This window comes from Castor canadensis, chromosome 15 (genome assembly GCF_047511655.1).
Source record: "Castor canadensis chromosome 15, mCasCan1.hap1v2, whole genome shotgun sequence".
NCBI lineage: Eukaryota > Metazoa > Chordata > Mammalia > Rodentia > Castoridae > Castor > Castor canadensis.
In genome coordinates, this window is record NC_133400.1 from 54,322,286 (window position 1) to 54,342,342 (window position 20,057).

The window sequence follows — 20,057 nt, forward strand, 5'->3', positions numbered from 1 at the left end:
CTAATGCAAAGAACACTTTCCCCCCAAATTTTGCTTCATCTCTTCACTTCTGGTCTCAGCTAAAAATGTCACCAACTTAGAAAAACCCTCTGCCAACTCTTACAACAACTCAATTCCAGGTACTTTCTAATTTTATTATCACTGTTTCAAATTATCCTGTCTGTAAGACAAGCCTAAATCCCAGTTCCACGAGGGCAGAGACCTTGTAGTTCTTAAACACCAACAGGAATTCATGACGCTTGTGCTCATGCTTAGCACTTAAATATTCAATTATTTTTTAAAAAAACTATGGAAACAAGCATACACATGCCCATCATGAGCCAATATTTGATTCCAAAAATGTTTCAAAGGGGTTTCATTAATCCTTTAGCCCAATGGTTTAGAAATTCCATATTAGTGCTAATTATTTAGGAAAATAAAATGGTTGAAGTGATGAATAACCCTATGAAGTGAGAATGGTTTATATTTCTCAATGAAAAGGCCTGATGAACAAATCAACAGCTGTTTCTATTAACTTACTTGTCAGGCTTTGTTTTTTGTTTTTGTGGCACTGGGGCTTGAACTCAGGGCCTCATGCTTGCTGGGCAGGTGCTCTACCACTTGAGTCACTCAACCAGGCCCTTTGTTTGGCTTTTATTTTAAACTAGACATGCCAGTTCACACACTTTATTCATGAGTATTTGTTGATCCATTACTCCTAAGGACAATAATTGGAATAATTCCTCTTCTTAGGAATCTTAAATACCTTTTCAATGAGACTCATTTTTTGTATTTTAATTTAGACACTTGGTTAAGCAAATGTTCTAGTGATGGCTTTGTTACAAACCTCATAATCAGATACAGATATATTACCTTTACCTCCATTTCTGAATAAGTAGAACTGTTTTGAGTCTCAAATCAAAAAATTTCACCTTTATAATTAACTAAACAAACTCGTAAGAACTACAGATATATGAAGTCACATGTGATTTTAAAGAATATTTTACTATTTAAAAACAAAGATCTTTGGAGAACAAGAGCGGAGAACAGGTTCTGGGGGGAGGGGAGGCAGCCCAGATAATGTATACAACATGTAGGTAAATGTAAAAATGATTAAAAAAAAAATCTTGCTAGTATATTGTGGTGCTTATATATAAGAAATGTACAATACATTCAGGAAAAAATACTTTAAATGAGAGCCAAAGTTAAAAAAAAATCAAAACAAAATTACTCATTTTTTCAAACTACTTTGTGATAGTTTATTAAAAACTCTTAACTTCTGATCTTCACATAGCAAAACCAAATTCTTCCTTGTCATGACTTCTAAAAATGTGCTACTTAACACATCTATATGGCTCCTCTGATACAGGATTCCTAAAAATTTAGTTTGGCATTAATTCCTGTTTGATGCTTAGTTTATGTAAATTTTATGTGTTCGCTGAAACACCAATATTAATTATTCAAATGTCTTTTAATCCTGGTACTTGAAAACTATAAGAACAAAAAATGTTAAAACTTACACTATTTAGAAATTTTCCAATTTTAATTTGAAACATCTTATTTGTTACTTTGGTCAATATTCATACATTATAAAAATCACTTCTTTAACTTACCTTTAATATAACCTTTTTCACGAACAGCTTGTAAAGTGGGGCGTCGTGTAAGGAACTTCTTTAAGTTTTTCTTGGTTTTTTTCTGCTCTGATGAATCTATGCTGGATACTTTCATGGCTTAAGACAAACAGATATAAGGCATTTCATAAAACAAAAACTTTTCTGATAGAAGTTTCTCCAGAGACCACTCAGAACACAGTAACCTCATATGTCAAAATCACAGTACAATTTTAGTTATTCTAACTTTAATGCAGTTTAAGAGAAACATGTGGACAATCAAATTAACACAGACCCAATTTTAAGCAAAACTTTTCATTTTTATAACTAAAAACTGACCACAAGGATGTGTCAAGACATCCTGAAGTTACTCTAATATCTACTCATTATTTCATAAATGATTCTATTTATCTTCTTTGACTCTCCACCAGCATTAGAAGGTAAAATGGCTCCACACATATACACAAAATCCTTTAATAAAAATTAATATCCTATTGAGTCTAAATAATAAATATATTTGTACTTGAAGCTAACTCTCATCAAAATTATTTGTTCTCTGACCTAAGAATGGGACCACCTGGAAATATTCTGCATTATCTTTGGTCCTGATTTAGGGGTCACACTATCAAAAACTTTAAAATTATATTTCCTAAAAATAACTGTCTTTGGAGAAATCTGAGAACCAAGAACATATTAGCAAAAATAAAAACAATTTTTGTGTTGACATTGCTGCATGGTTACAGTGTCAGTAAAAGAGACTTAATCTTCGTTAGAACGTAGGACAAAAGTAGAACTGATTTTCTAATCATTCCGTTTGAAAGGCCAGACAACTCTCAGTTGAACATGTGAATTAATTAAAATGGACTGAAAAAAGTTCAGAGTTATAGTTAATGGCCTACTTCAATAACAGACTTCAAAAGAGAACACATTAGAAAATGCTTTTCTTAAAATGGCTGGCTTTAGCTCTGCTCCTTTCTATATATATAATCTGGAGATTATGAGAGTACATGCATCTGTGCATGTGCACAGACACATCCTAGTCCAGAGACAGCTGCCTGGTGCCCAAGGAATTATGGGACATATCTCATGACTTTGAACTTCTTAAAGTATAATATTCTATGCAGAATCTTAAACAGTCATTATTTGTCTGTGAGTTGATCAAGTTTAGCTTCAAAGGCCTCAACAGAAGTGTATTATAATAATATATTTTCTCTTCAAGTATCACAATATCATAATTAATATGAATCATGATTATAAAATTAAAGATACACAGGGCTACATACTACAAAGGCTAAAAAATGACAATAATAAGTTAACAAGAAAAAGTACAAAAATACTGACCTGTGACTGCTTAATCTTGTAACTTTTCTACACTGGCTGTTCCACTCAGTTTTTAATATAGGGATTTATTTAAAATCTGTGAAAAGCTAAGGGAAGAAGCTCATTCGAACCATTAAAAGAAGGAAAAGTAAAGAACTACTTACAACGAAGTTTTTTAAGATCCTTCTGGTCCTTTTCTTTGTCCTGCTTTTCTATTCCTGGTGAATCTGGTACTTCCTCTTCAATTGCTTCATCGGTTTCTACTGCCTATTGGTTACAGGTTTTCCAAACATACATTACTTCTAGTATTACTTTAGTTGAAGTAGCATAATTCTCACAATGACCAGTACTTGACTCTTACAAATGATTTTAGGAAACAAACTAGTATACAGTATGTATGATTTAAAGATTTGAGGGCTGAAGCACAGAACACTTGTCTAGCAAGTTCAAGGCACTCAATATAAATTCCCTTACTCCGCCCCCACCAAAATATTTGGTAAATCTTTAAAAGTACGTTTTCCCCTTCAATGGCATTAATTTTGATTCCCCCCCCAAAAAAAAAATCAGGAAAGAAAATACTCCTGGCAACTCAAAAAATGACAGGTTTATACCGATGGTGAGGTTATGTTTCCTCATTTGACCCATTCCATGTGAGTGACACTAACAGCAGTTAGAAAGCCAGGCTACAGTCTATGGTGATAAAATACTATGCATATGGTGATAAAATGATACATTCTGTGACAACATGGACAATTTATAACTCATGGATCTGACCCATATTTTCTATGACAACAGTGTAAGACAACAGTATTATACTGTGATAATAGTGCAAGACTTAGACTCACTGATGTTGGGGATTGAAAGAAATCCTAAACCTTGTCAATAGCCTCATCAAGGTAACTTGTACAGGTTAAAAACCTTGACTAAATTCTCAAAGCTAAAAAAATTTCACACTGAGGTCTTTACTACATTGGAATTTATTGTTGCATAAATTTTTGCATCAGGAAGGACTCCCATTTCTTTGTGGACATCCAGCTGTACCAGCACTATTTACTGAAAAGAATATTTTCACACTGTTCTACAGTGCTGTACCTGGTATAAAAGTGTCCACATATGTGGTCTATTTGTAAGTTCTTTATTCTTTTCTGCAGGTCTGTATTTCTATCCTTGCATGGTTATCATGCTGGATTAATTTATCTTTATAAAGTCCTGATATAATACAGCAAGTCCTTTTACTTTCTTCTTCAAGAGTATCTTGGGTATTTCTTAGTCCTTTGTATCTCTGTATGAATTTTAGAATAACACTTTTCAAGTTCTACCAGAAAAACTAGGATTTTGAATGAAATTAAAAAATCTCAAATCTATAAATTTATAAAGTCATTTGGAAGACAATTACATCTTTACATGACTGAATCTTTCAGTCCATGAAAACAATGTACTTTTCATTTAATTAGTTTTATCCTTGATGCCTCTCAATGAAGTTTTGTGATTTTCCTTCTAATTTTTCCTGAAGGGGTCATGTCCATCTCTTGCTACTTGCACTCCTTGGTGTCTCTTGACACTATGGTACAGTGTATACTTTAAAACTTCACAGTATAAGTATACCCTAATCCTGTAGGCCTCATTTTAAAGAAAGTAAAAACAAAACAAAACCAAGCAGCAATTTCCCTGTAATGTCCTCCCTGACCAGGTTGACCCCTGCTTAATGGGAGTCACAGAAAGTATCTGAGTAGTGGAGGATTATAAAATCAACATTAGGAAGCTTCATGTAACAATGACATTAAGAATGGACCATAATATGCAAAAAAAAAATTATACTTTGGGGCTGGGGATGTAGCTCAGCAGCAGAGTGCTTGCCTAGTATAGCATGCACAAGGCTCTAGTGTCTACTGACAGCACTCATTCCCCCACTCAAAAAAAAGAATGGATCAGTGGGTTAAATAAAGGAAACTGTTTAGAAGGTTATTCTTGTTGTACTATGAAGATACAACAGTTTGCCCATGGTTTCAGGAATAAATGGAAAGGAAGGGACAAGATTCAGAAATACCATACAATATTACAAACTACAAAGAAAATAAAAACATATAAATAGCTTCTTGACTAATTTTGGGTTTTTTTTCCTGTTTTTGACAACTAATTTTCTTTAAGAGGAAATTTTTTCCTTATCTTTTATTTCATTTCTGTCACTGACATGGTACTCAAGTGATAAGCCATGTCACTCTATGGTGAAAGGTAAGAACAGAGTCTAAAAATATATAGTCCCTAGCTGCCTTATTAATGTTTTTTTATTAGCACAGCTTAAGGACATAAATTTCAAGTTCTTTTGGGTGGCTATATAATTAAGAAATTTATTCAGGAATATGAGAGTAATGAACACCTTCAGAAGGAAGGGGCACAAAAACTAGACAAGTGTCACTAGAATAGAAAAAAGTGCTAAGGTAGAGACTATGACTGTATTCATTTCATGATTTTGTCTAGGACCAATTTCCACTTATTCAGCCACTGAGTAAATACTATATACTAGACATTATTTGTCTCTTTGCTTCTTTTTCAACCACTGCCTAAGGTAAGCATTATTCCAAATACACTGGCAGCAAACACTGTTATCAGTGAGAATGTTAAATCTACATAACCAGCCCCTGGAGTGACTGAGTGATCATTGTCTTTCCCACCTCTGAAAAAAATATAGCATCATCTTTTTGTATATAAATTGGTCTGGATATGCAATAAGCAATTAGAAAACCAAAAGAAAACAGCTCTACAATAAATTTTCACCTAAGTCAACACATACCTGGTTATTAATAGTACTACTGAGAACTTTAAACCAGTCATTAATAACAGCATCATTATCAGACTGAATTAGCAGTTCTGTTCCCTGACGAGTTTTCAGCTTTAGAGAAAGGGAGGGATGGAGGAAGAGTATGGTCAGTATCCAACAAAATAAATGAAAACATTTAATTCAAAGTTTATGAAACCACCAGACTATGTGCCATGTATTAATAGTAATGAAATATACTGAATAGTTATAGAATATCCTTTATTACAGTGTAAAATATTACTAGTTATTTTATAAATAAAGTCTCATTTAAAATCTAACAATTTAGGATCTCAAAATTCCACACACAACTACCATAAAATTTGCTGAAACTAACATAGTTTAGCATTTAAAAGTAAATGTCAAAGTTGTGTACCTACAATTAAAATTGAAAAGCCATTCGTAAAGAAATAAAATCCTATGATATTTTTACATAACCTGAGAAACTTTTCTGGTTATAAAAATATAGAAAAAGATTAAATGAAGGGATAGATTTTCAGTATTTCCTACTTAGTCAGCAAATGTAGTAGCTCAGTACTAAGACAGGCCACAAGCAATAAATGTCACTCCCTTTTGGGCAGAAATATTCCTAAATTAAGTTTCAAGTCATGAAATGAAGCAAGGAGAGTATGTGTTCTTCTATATGAAGCTAGCAACTAATGCACATTATCATTTCTTTGGTTCAAAGCTTCTTACAGTTCACTGTGGAAGAATTTTGGGGCAGTTGTGGAAAATATCCTTCACATTTTCTGGTGGATAACTGAGTTTGTTTTTCCTTAGAGGAACATATGGCAGTGTTTCCCAAACAACATTCCGAGAAGCATTTTCCTCAAACATAATTCCCCAAGTAATGTTTAAAAAAGATATTCCTTGAAAAACTAAATTAAAAAGTATAAACTAATTTTGAAAATACTGTATTGAAGAAAGCCTAAAAAGACTTAAAGACCTCAGGGGTTTGATGTTCTGGAGTGCACTGTGATTTTCTAAGACAGGGATAAAATATACAAGATTTTCCACATTTATTTGACATGGAATTTTTTTCATTCTGTATCAGGAAACAGTGGCTTGTTTTTATGTATTTTTCTAGAGTTGGTCAGGTCAGGCAACCAATATTTAATTGTTCACTGCACATCGCTGGGGTCTGAACGCAAGGCTCTGCACTTGTGAGGCAGGTGCTCTACTATTTGAGCCATGCCCCTACAGCCCTTTTTGCTCTGGTTATTTTGGAGACAGGGTCTTGCTTTTTCTCCAGGTCACCTGGACTGTGATCCTATTTTATTTAGACTTCCCACTGGTTGCTGAGTGACTGGCATGAGCCACCACGTTTTTCACTCCCTTGAGACAGGGTCTTGCAAAACATGCCTGGGCTGGTCTGGAACTGCTGGTCTCAGCCTCCCACATAGCTTGGGATGACAGGTGCATACCACCTCACCCATCTATCTGTTGAGATGAGGTCTCACACTTTTTGCTAGGCCTGGCCTTGAGCCACAATCCTTCTGATCTCAGCTTCCCAAGTAGCTAGAATTACAGGTATAAGACACAGGTGCCCAGCTAGAGACTCTTAATCAAAGGAAAAATAGCTTCTCTACTTAAAGGCAAAACAAAACCATTTTAATAATCTAGCAAGGGGAACACTTTGTAACTGGTGTCAACCCAAAGTATATTAAAATAAGTAAGACCTTAGTGTTTTGTTTTTTTTTTTAAGTAGCATCACAAGACTGGGCATGTTGGTCCATGCTTATAATCCCAGCTACTCAGGAAGATCACAGTCTGAGGCCAGCCAGGGCAAAATCATGTGACCGTACCTGAAAAACAAACTAAAAGCAAAAGGAGTGGGGGTGTGGCAAGTGGCAGAGTGCCTCCCTAAAACTGCAGTCTTCAGTTCAATGCCCAGTGTCATCAAAAAAGAAAGAAAAAGAAAATCATTGTGGTGGTGTTTGCTATGGTTCTTAAAAAATAAGATTTAATAAGCAGAGACGGGAATAGTCAAGGTGGAGTAATAAAGATAAAAATCACTTAAGACTCATCTGGAAAACAGCAATCTGCCTAGACAAAGAGATATGACAGGCCTGAGACATGAGGCTATCTCAAGGAAGGTCAGGATGTGGAAAACAATTTTCAAAGACAGTCCAAAAACTTCCTCAACCTTTGTATACACAGCCTCTGCAGTGGGACTTTGCTGCTCCTCCGTCGACAGTGGACTCTCACTTTCAACAACCCTGAGTACCTGGCTAGCCTTCTGAACTGTTTTAGGCAGCAGAATACATGGAAAGTGTTGTGACTTCCAAGTCCAGGCCTTGAGAAGCTTTGTTGTGTCCACTTTTGCCCTCCTAGAGCCCTGACCATTTATGTGAAGAGGCCTGAGGAAGCCTCAATGAGAATAAGATATCTCATGGAGAAAGAGGTCTACTTAACAACTAATAGTGATACCAGACACATGGGTGAATGAGATCACCTTAAACCATCCAGTTTCACTCAAGCATCATGAAGTGTCCCAAGTGAGAGCAGAAGAATCATCCAGCTCAGCTCAGCCAATGGGGCAAATAAAATGGTTCTTTTGTTAAGATGCTAAGTTTTGAGTGATCTGTCTGCAGAAAAATTTGAATGACAAAATGGAAAGGTTTAATTAAAAAAAAAAAAAAAGACTTCACTTCTTTAGACTGGCTTTAGGTCCACAGGAAAACTGAGAAGGAGGTGGGAAAATATCTCCCTCATTTTCTAGTATTAAATTTTGTAAGTGAATGGAACCACACAATTTTTATAATTGCAAGGGAAAAGCAGGATTTATAAAATCTTGTCAAATATGCTAACTTATGTAAACAAAGCTGATTTTTACACCACCTTTTCCTCATTAAGTTATGATACAAATTGACTTAACTAGTTACAATGAAAGTCTATTCATCCAAATAACCCTAAAACAGAATGTTACTGAAAGTAAAGAATGTGAATTACACTTTAAAAAATGTATTACCTCAAATACATTCTTTTTGCTGGATTTATCCTTTGATGCCATCTCAATCATTGCCCCTTTGAGGTCCACGGTGAATTCTGGTTTGGATTGGTTACTCCCAAACTTCATTTTAGAAAAAGGGGAAAACCTTTATGTGATATTCATGCATATATGTGTATTCAAAAGAATTAAGACCAAGTTACACTAACAGTGAGTCAAACAGATTATCTTGAATTCATCTTTCTGTATTATTAAAATAACAATTCCTACTTTAAAACTGAAAAATGTCTAGCAGTATAAATTCATAGAAAAGGAAATAAAATGACTCAACTTCCTTCATAGTATGTATGTATACATTATGTATGTATAGATAGAATAAACTACACTGAAATATTTTTTCACCTATCGGAGTAGAAAAAAATACAACATGTTGGTGAGCCAATATATAAGCTACTGGGCCCTCATATGTAAGTGGGATACAATAACTTCTAGAGAAAGAAATTTGGTAATACTATTATTTGGAAATTGACAAACACATGCATACTTTGTCTTCACGATTCTACTTCTTGGGATTTATCCTAGACTATATAAGGCTATGTAAAAATAACATGTTTGAAAAGGCAAAGCAACATTCTTATACATGTATAAATAGTATCAGGCAGCTATCAAGGGCATTTTCAACCTAATAAACATTTTCTAATCCCATTTTGTGCTTCCAAGAGTTATTTCCTTAGACTAGTTATGTTGTCAACAACTAACTGATAATAACTTCTTAAAATAAAAAGCCCCATCTTCTTTTATTCAGCCTTTGTTAGAAATCAAAACTAAAGTCAGATGCTATAAAGCCGAAAGCACCTGAACCATGAAAAGAATGGGGAGATGGCTGAAATGGTAGCTAAGAAGAAAAGGCACTTACTATTTACTGTATTTTGTTAACAATATTAGGAAAAGATAAGCAAAAAGAAAATGTGCATTTAATATATACTTACTTTTCATCTTGCCATCACTAATTTAAATTTCTATTCAGTCTGCTAGTTAACAGTACTTGTACTACTGAAAGGCTTGGATGTTTTAAAACTTCTGAGGGCTGTTTAACAATTATCTAAAGGTCATAAAGAATTATTATAAATATTTAGTATACTTGATGTAAGGAAGTTCATTTGCTGAAATATTTCCAAGTCAAATTATACTTGTTATGGGAATTCACTATGCACTATTTGCAATGTCAGTAAGTCTACTTAGAAGCTTCACACTTAAGAAATGGTTAGACTTCAACGTTTCCTTTTACTACATCTTTTTCATGATTTAGACTTTAAAATGTAACAAAAGTAAGAGTAATATGGAAGTTATTAGTGAAATCATTAATATAATAAAAATTTGCACTTTTCTACAGTCTATCTTTTCAAGAACCTTGTCATTCACAAAATATCTAATGAACCATAAAGCTATGTGATACGCACAGTAACTTCGTAAGCAGAAATGATCTTAAAAGTTATAAAACTTGAATATATATTTAACAAAATATCAAAAAGCCATTTAAGTTGTTGTCAATATATAGACAGTTAGCTGTAATCTAAGATACAAATAATCAACCAATTAAATACAATGGTATGACATGGCATGCTAGAAAAACAGTATCAACATGGCTGGCAACCTTTTTTTTGTTATTCAGTCTAAAACTTAGTCCCACTTTACTAGAATCACCTCCCACCAATGTATTTATGGCAAAAAAAAAAAAAAAAAACTGTGGCAAGGGTATGCAACAAGAACACATACAGTGACAGCTGAAACAGGATCAGACTTTACATATGTGACAGCAGGCCGACGACTGACAGAATTTTTCCAAGAAGAAAGCAGCGAAAGCAAGAACTCAGAGATTGAGCCCTGTTGGCAAAATGACTTGATGGGAAAAGGGAAGAAAATGATGATGTCATAACTATACACAATGGCAAAATGGCACACAAGAGAAAAAAAGCATAACGGAACTAGATAGGACAGGAATATAATTCTATAAGCAGACACAACACAAGCAAAGCTGAATTTTCAGGTATTTTTCAAAAGCCCTAGAACTTAACTCAGAATATCTTCTGACTTTGTTATCACATAAATTCATGTTTATTTTTAAGATGAATACTTTACAGACCTACACAAAGAGGTGTCTTAGCCTATATTCACAACAGAATACTTGAGAAATAACAGAAGAACTCTTATGTAGGCCTCTACCCATGCTGCTCAGTCCCCTGCTCAGAGATCTCTGGGCCTTCTCCTCCTAGTGGCCTAGTAGGGAATGTTCTCTGATCTGTTTCCAAGTCATCTCTTCAAAGTAGTCTTGCCACCTAGGTTGCCTTCCCTTTCCTTTAGGATACAGCTTCTTCCTTCACAGTAGAGGTGATTTTGTCCTCCAGGGGATCACTGGCAATGTCTGGAGACATTTTAGTTCTCATAACTAGGGGTGGGACACCAGTCATGTAGTAAACATCTTGTTACTTACAGGACAGCCCTAACAATGAAGCATTATCTGGCTTAAAAGAGTGATTGTTTTTAGAAAACTGAAAGCATATATAAATGCATGTTTGAATAACTACTGATATTTGTGGGTGGCTTTTCAATACTTTTAATGACAAATGATGAGGGGAAACACAAAAGTAACATGTCATACTGTAACTGTTCACACTTGCCAGTTTTCTTACTCCAATGAAAGCACTGAAGACCAACCATGTTAATTACTTCTAAAGCCTCAAGCTTTACATAATGCCCAGAGCACTGCAGGTTTTTAATGTCTGTTGAAGAAACACACACATGTACAGACATCTGAGGTGAAATGAAGTGAGGGGAGAAATGTTTAAGTTCTTGTTACTACCAGATAGAACAGTCTGTCTAGTGTGGATAACTAGTACTTTCCAGAAAACTATTCTAAGGAAGAAAGAAGGAAAGGCTCCCTTGAGTTTTGGATGACACAGCATCTAAGTAAAATTTATCTGGTAAAATGCAATTGTAAGCTGTATATGTGTATTTCATTAATTTAATTCTAATAATCTGTGCAAAAAGAAATAAAAAGTTAAATACAACACACAAATGATTCAAAAAACAGAATTCTGAGTAGTGTGGGTGATTTGCTCAGCATTCCGTCATTGAGCACGTGTCCTGGAGTGAACAGACATGAACCTATTTCTTCAACTGCATCTCTAGGTTTTTACATTGTGAATCTACTTTTAACAAATATAAATTCTCTTATAATGTGCCCCTTTAATATAAACTATCCATATTCAACTTAAAGGATACAAGACTCTCATCCTCAGATAAGTTGTGGTTCCACTGTAGAAATGAGATATATTTTTACCTACAACAGATCTAGTTGGCGACTGAGCAGAGAAACAAAATGAGAATTCTTTCAAATCCTTTTCTACAATTCCAATTTCAGAGTTAGTTAAGGAGTATCTTGCATTTTTCACCAAATTTTGATATTAATGCATGTAACATTTACCAAAATACATTATACAGTTTCACAAGCTTTTTATTTAAATATTACTTGCTTTTACTTGGGTCATCTAATGTCATTTTCATGCCCTTAGTAAATAGGAATGGGTAAAGTAAGGCAGTCTGAGGTTTTAAAATTAGTCATAAAATAAAAAATTAAGAATTAACTATAGAACCAAGTATTTTACCATATTCTAGGTCTTTTCAGTCTTTCTAGAGGCTAAAAAAACACAGTGTGGATAGTGTGGATGTGTTTTATTTAATTATGTCTACCTGAAATCATTATTTAATTTTCAATAATAGTAAAACTTCACAAAAGGTAAAAATTCAAATAGTGAAAATCTCTAACATTAAAAACTCACTAAGAATTGTACAATTTCTGAATAGAGGTATGGCTCAAACAGTAGAGTACCTGCTTTGCAAGCACAATGCCCTGAGTTCAAACTCCAGTACAACCAAATTAAAAAAAAAAAGAATTGCACAATTTCAAAATTGGCTATATCAGAAAATTTTAAACTGTTTTACTATTGCCACATGGTAATATAGTAACACATTAATGAGTAAATAGAAAAGCTTTGTACCTACCTTCCTTTTGTCAGTGTTAATATGTTTTGATTCAAAGCTCTGAAATGTGTAAGGGAGTCTAGGGCCATACCACCCTGAATGTGCCTGATCTCGTCTGAATTGTGTAAGGGGTTTTACAATGGAAACTTCAAATAAAATGCAACCATCCTGTAAATGATTATGTGCTGGGATATTAACTTGACATCTTTAAACTGGAGAGGTTTTCATTTTCTTTAAGTCACACTGCAAACCTGCCTATCTAAATGATACCTCTTGCTTTATCTGATGTATACCCTTTAATCTCTAAGTATCAATACTTGTCAAATAAATAACCATTATGCAGCTTGTTTCAGGTACTGTGTTTATTATTTATTAACCCCTTAACTGCTTCTCCATTTCTTTCATCCATTTTCTTCACTCAATTTTGAGCCACAAGTAGGGATGAAGAAGAAATTACTTAGTCTAGAAATGTATTAACACACACACACACAAAAAAGCACCATATGCTCTCCTCTGAAAAGGAGGAAGACATAATGATCAATCTACTCTGTTACACAAACCAAAATTTCTATTTTTTTGATATGAAAGCATATCATAGGTTATTTCTACCATGCTAAGCAAACAGAGAGCAAATCAAAGGTTTAGTGAAGTAAAAAAGAAATATTCTAGAATGTTCACCTTCATGCTCAGTTCATTGTTTTTAGGTTACTGTGTGACAGCAACTCAGCACACATGGTCTGTGGCATTCTTAGTTCCAAAGGCTCAGAACAATGTTACATGGTTGCATAATAAATGTAGATGACTAAAATTTGGTTCAGCTTTATAAATCAATTTCTCTTTCATCAAACACAGGATCCACAGGCTCTGTGTCCATTTTATAAGAAACTTAGTAATTACTAGAAAATGTTATTGGCTTTAGAATAGGATATGAAGCAGACCAAATACTTCAGAAGATTTTTATTTGAACACTAACGTTTGAAACTCATTTTCTGAAAATTCTTAGACATCCCTGGAGCATAGTCTCTGGAGCCAAAATACCACAGTTCTAAGCCTGGATCTGTCTTAGTAGTTGTAAGCTCTTAAGCAAGTTGTTTAGCTGTTTTATACCTCATTTTTCCATCTACGACAGGGGAAAGGAGAAGAAATACAGAGCTATCCCACAGCTTAAGTTACACATAGTCTTCTGTATTTAGAACAGCTGGTACATGTTAGGCATTCAAAAATGTTAGCAATTATGTCACAATTGTAATTTTTAGCATTAGTATTACAAGTAACAATAGCAAACGCTGGAATATACAAAAAGCATCAAAGTTACACAAGTCATGGTGACATTTCTTTTTCTTCTAAAAGCTAACTGCCACTATGCACAGACATAAAAACCTCAATCAGGTCACAACACAAGGTGGGCCTTGCCACATTCCTGCTTATTTTCTATTTAATACCTGAAATGGCAGAAGCACAAACACAGAAAAATTTTAACACCCATAAATGAATCAAGAAAAATCTTTGTTCTATAATGCCTTTCACTTTAGTGTATAGAAGAGGACATGTGAATTTTAATAATGCAACTAATTCAACTTCTCTAATTAGTCTTCTTTCTCTTATGAGTCAAAACATAGCTTTAAGAAGCTTATGTTTATTTCTATATGCATGCTTGCTGTAACTAGAAAGACTTTCAAAACTACTTCCTGAAAGTCAGGTATAATACATAATTTAACAATATAAGGCCTCCATAAAGATATACTTACCCAACTTGTACTACTTCCTTGAGTTTTGGTAAAAAGCAACGATGAACCCTGCAACACTGCCCAAGAAGATAACCAGTTCTTTCTACAATTATAAAGATAAGGAATTAAAGCTCTACTATCCAACCAAATGTTAGAAAAACGTACTTAGTTGTTACCACTTCTCTAGAGTTTAGAGTCATTATTAATGTTCTCACTACTTTCAAGGGAGGTACAATTTGAAAGAAATTTATAGTCATTTTATGGTACCAAACTAATCGTGAAGGCCCCCAAACCAATGGAATTAATCAGAAATATAAAATATGAGAATAACTATGAACAAAACAATAACACAGCACATTGTGACCAAGGACATATAATTTTAATTTTAAGGCACACAAACGGAACATATTTAGAGTAATTTTTATTTACAATAAAAAATTCGTTTGCTTACCTCACTCATCTAATTCTCAGTAGGTACAGACTATTTTATATATCTTGGTTATCTCCCTTCCCCTAACAGGGCTGTACTAGACAGGTATTGATACTAGACACATTAATAACACATAGTAAGTATATAATACATTATATAATAAACTACATTGTATAATAAACTACGTACTGATCACTGAAGTTATTATTACTAAGATAGGATTTTTAAAATTAGAAAGTTAAAAAGGCAACATATACATGTAAAAACTATTAATATAGAAATGTGCAGCAGCCAGATGGGGTGCTGCATGCCTGTAATCCCAAGCACTGCAGAGGCAGAGACTGGAAGGATGATGGTTCATGGTCAGCCTGGACAAAAAGTTAATGAGACTCAAGCCAGGTGTGGTGGTGCATACGTGCAATCCCAGCTTTGTTGGGAGGGCATAGGTAGGAGGATCATGGTCTGAGGCTGGCCTCCACACAGAAAGCATACAACCCTATCTGTATAAGTAACTTTAAAAAAACAAGGAAAAAAAAAGGTCTCGGGTACGGCTCAAGTGTTGTAGCACCTGCTAAGCATGAGGCCTAGTTCAAACCTCAGTACCATTAGGATTTTAGCACACATGTAACATTTAAAGAAATTATCCACTGATTGACCATCCTATATCCAGATGCAGACATAAGAGTCACACAGAGTATGTGCAATATTACTGGTGTTCCTATTTACAACTTTAAAGCTGACTAATATTATGCCCTGGCCAGATTCTACTCAACTTCCTTGCTTCATTATCTTTAATTCTATACTTGAGATTTTCGCATGTCTAACATTGGAGTTGTAAGTTATTGAAGGCAGAAACAGTGTACTAGCAAAGTACTTTTGAAACAGCAGGTATAGATGAATGTTTGCAAATAAAGAAATAAATCAAAATGATCTTAAAAAGCGAACTAGGTGCTAGGAGGATAAAATGAATGTTGAATTCATTTTACTACAGGAATTTATTAGGACTTTTCTTATAGCCAAACATACAGCTGGTTTGATGAAAACTACAGGCACTCAAAAGGACATTCATTTTCTGTTTTCATAGTGTAGAATTTAATCCCTGTCAATTAGAACTCCTTTATTATTTTATCACTTTTCATACTCACTTCAAGTTCATGGATAAAGAGAAATGAAACAGAATCATGACTAGATTTGTATTTTTACATGTATTTCCCATAGTTTATGTGTTTGGTTGTTAATGCTACTTTATTTTGGTAAATCACTATATACTTAATGTCTACATTTTGGACTTATCTACAACACTGCATCATTTTAAAGTACCCACACTGGTAATGCTTAGTGCTATTTCCCCTAGATAAAACTGCTTTTAAGATCCCTATTCCTGCTTTACAACTTTTCTGAGCCAATGTGTTTCTTTTATATCTTGTATTTAATTGGGCTTTGCTTTGTTTCAATAGCACCTTTGGTTTCAACAGAGGAGTATAATGCATTTGCATTTATTGATATAAGTATGTTAAATGTATTTGGTTGCTTGTTCTGCCACCATAATACTAAACATTTTATCATTTCCTTTTGTGTGGATCTCTTTAAGATATTTTGGAATGACTTTTTTTTTTTTTTGGCAGTACTGGGGCTTGAATTCTAGGCAGGCATTCTACCGCTTGAGCCAAGCCTCCAGCAGAAATGACTTATTTTTATTTGTAAATTTATCTTATTCTCTAAGGCTTCTTTCTCTTTTTATATCATCTATTGAGCTCCTATTAAGAAACATGCATATTTCCACTAAAACCTTTTAGCCTAATTTTCAAAATCAGAAAAACTGAAGAATAAATATGTATGTGGAAACGAATGTGGAAAAATTGAATACTAATATTCACTGCTTCAAGGACTGTGAAGCACTGAGTTGCAAGCTGAATCAATCAGTTTTTTCACCAAACCTAGTATATCTTTCCTCAAAAACAACTACTGATGGGTATGCTATGGCTATTCTGACGATAGCATTTAGCAGGGAGACTATCTAATAAACAAATGATGTGCGCATCTCAAGTCAAAGACAATGAATGGCAATATCTGTTGGTAATAAAAAAATTAAAGCTTTTAACAACATACATAAACCCTGAGGAAAAACTGGTAACAAAAGCATACAAAATACTGTATGATTCCACTCACAGATACTCTATTCTACTTTAGATGCTTTAATAGCCCAAATCATAAAATGGAGTAGAAAGGTGCTTCCCAAGGGATGAGAAAGGGACCTGGGTTTAGTACTGCAAGAAGTGAAGAAGGCCTAGAGACCTGCTACACAGTCATGTGCATACACATGGCATTACCAAGTTGCATGCCTAAGACAGTAAAATTAATGTTGCATGGTTTTTAATCAAACCAAAAAATTTAAAGCTTTTAAACTAAAAAACAAAACAAAATTGGAAAACATGGCATCTGCCATTGTAAATTTAACAATCTTCCAATGTCTAATGATTTTGCTGATATCACTGATAAAAATGTGTAAACAGTTCAAAAATGGGCAAACTCAACGAACCAGTATTTCCAAATGATCTACAACACACTGTAAAATTATGCATAGGTAAAGATTCACAAGTGCACAAAGGCGAATGGTTTTTAATTTAACTGAGTATGAAAAATTCATTGATAGTTTTTCAGTCCTCACTGCTACTAATTTTTAAGAAACTACCCCAGCAGCAAAATATGCACAATTATCTTCAAAGGCTATTAAAACACTCCTATCTTTTCTAACTTTCGCTATGTAAGGGAGGAGTATCTTCATGTATTTCAATCAAACTAGTATATTACAACACACTGACTGCAACCTGACATGAGAATTTAGGTATCTTCCATTAAACCAAATACCAAATATTTGTGAAAGTGAGAAACAGTGCCTATTTCTCAAGGAAATTTTTATCTTTGAAAACATGGGATTTCTTTTCTTCACAAAATGTTAATCCAGTCAGTCTGTAAATTGATTATTTTCAAAGGAATTAGTACTCTTAAGATTTCTTAGCTTTAATTTTTCACGGTAAGTATCTTATAATAAAAGACAAAAAGGGCTTAGGAATACTCAATTTTTAAGAGTTTAAAGGGGATTTCAGGCCAAAAAGTTGCATAGTTCCTAATATATAGGATATTGAAAGACTATTTTGCTGAACTCTTTTAAATAAATTTGAGCATTATGAAATGGATATTCAGGAAAACATAAATTAAAAAAGTATTCCAAAGGTAATAGAAAATCTAAAAGACTATCCCAGGAAAAACAATTAAAAAAAAAAAAAAAGACAAAAGGCAGGTGTGGTGGTCCACACCTATAATCCCAGAACTTGGGACAGTGAGGTAGGAGGACCATAAGTTCCACAGCAGCCTGGCTACACAGAGATTGTGTCTCAAAAAACCAACCAAAGAAACAGCAAACCCCCAATACAAATACAAAAACCAACCAACCAAAGCTGAGAAAACAGCCAAAGAACTATCCACATTACCTATGCCCAAAACAGAAAGAAAAATAAAGACCCAATTCATAAATGAATTCTACCAACGAACAGCTTTAGGAACATGTAATTGCAGTATCTGTAAAGTTGTCTCAGAGTATATAAAAGAAAAACATCCAAATACCAATCTGACAAATAGAGTTCAATGAAAGCAAACTTAAAAGTTCAACTATTTATAAATTTGAAACTCTTTCTTAGCAGACTGACCTTGTTTTGACTATAAAATCACAACATGTGAGCAGCTTTTTTAAACCTGGGGAAAATGTAATTTAATTTCCTTAACTCTTTAGGAGGTATGACACATCAATAACAACAAAAAAAAATTCCAACAACCTAATAGAAAAACAAAGCTCCTCCTATATTGGAGACTGCATACAAATGGACAATTCAACAAAAAAGAAATACAAATGGCTTATGGTTCTCCACTAAAAATGAATGCAAATAAACATATCATTTTCTCCTTAATCTATTGGCATGGACCAAAGAATATGACAACAGAGCCAATTTGGCAAAACATGTGGGAAATGCATTACTGTTGGAGGTAGGAAATTATTCAGTGTCTTAAAAGCACAATTTGATACACTTTATGAAAATGACCTTGCATATGACCTAGCAATGATGCCAAGTTTGTAAAATTTATTCTACAGGCATATTTACACACTTAAACTATGCAAAATGCTAAGTGTAATATTTTTTTGTAATAGAAAGAACTGTAAATATTCTGAATGTCTAAAAACAGGCATAGTTTCACACTTACATATAAAAAATGTTCAAAATAACTATGGTACAGTGATACAGCATGCTGCAGTTAAAAACAATGTAACATCCTCTACATGCAATGAAGTGGAACCATTAGGAGACAAACTGTAAAAAGACTAGGTCAAAAAATTTAATCTACATATATTTACATATGTCCTCTCTCTGGAGAAAAGCACTAAAACTCATGAGACTCAAAACTGGTTGCCTTTGGAGAGGGGAAACTGATGATGAGTGACTGACTTCACTTAATACTTAGTGTACTTTGGGTTTTTTTTTTTTAAGCCATTTTATTATCTCTGAATTTAATATTACTTAAAAATACATCAAGACAAAAGTTTCATAAATTTCAATGTAATCTTCCATTATTTACACTAGAAAAATACGACTAGAAATTCTTCTAAACCTTCTCAGTGCTTCTACTAGAATATAACTATAATTTTCACTTATTTCAATCAGATGAATTATATTAGAGCATTAAAGACTTATGTACTTACCGAACCTTTTTCCCATTTTCAGTAATTTTTGTTACATTTAACAATCCATATTTCTCTTGGCCCTATGGGACAGAGTAATACTGTTTATATATCATCTGTATAAACAATGAGGTCCAAGTTCTAATATATAATAAAACCAAAATGGACTTGTAATCTAAACACTAGCTTAAAAGAAAAGATTAGTCAGTATGTAACATGCTTAGTTCTAGAGTATAATAATATAGTTTTCTTAATACTTTATTTTCAGTAATTTTATAATTAAACACTTCCTCTTCTTCTTCCATTAGTTACTTTGCAATCAAATTAAAATTTTAATGAACCAGTCAGTACCAGAAAAATGATCTGTCTTCCTGCTCAAAAGTGATACACAACGCTAAAATGATAAATACTGCAAAGAGTAAATGAAAATGTGAAACATAATATACTAATAAC

At 33.6% G+C, this 20,057-nt stretch overlaps 1 protein-coding gene across 6 annotated transcripts in view; it reads right to left on the minus strand.

Moving 5' to 3' along the window:
* The window catches only part of Arhgap12 (Rho GTPase activating protein 12), a 118,625-nt gene that overhangs the window by 5,671 nt on the left and 92,897 nt on the right, over positions 1–20,057 (minus strand). For all 6 annotated transcript variants that reach the window (XM_074056222.1, XM_074056221.1, XM_074056220.1 and 3 more), the window contains 6 exons: positions 19,626–19,687; positions 14,464–14,545; positions 8,696–8,797; positions 5,701–5,799; positions 3,074–3,176; positions 1,593–1,709 (listed from right to left, as the gene is read on the minus strand). In XM_074056222.1, coding sequence (XP_073912323.1) covers positions 1,593–1,709; positions 3,074–3,176; positions 5,701–5,799; positions 8,696–8,797; positions 14,464–14,545; positions 19,626–19,687 — 565 coding nt within the window. The remainder of the gene's footprint in view (positions 1–1,592; positions 1,710–3,073; positions 3,177–5,700; positions 5,800–8,695; positions 8,798–14,463; positions 14,546–19,625; positions 19,688–20,057) is intronic.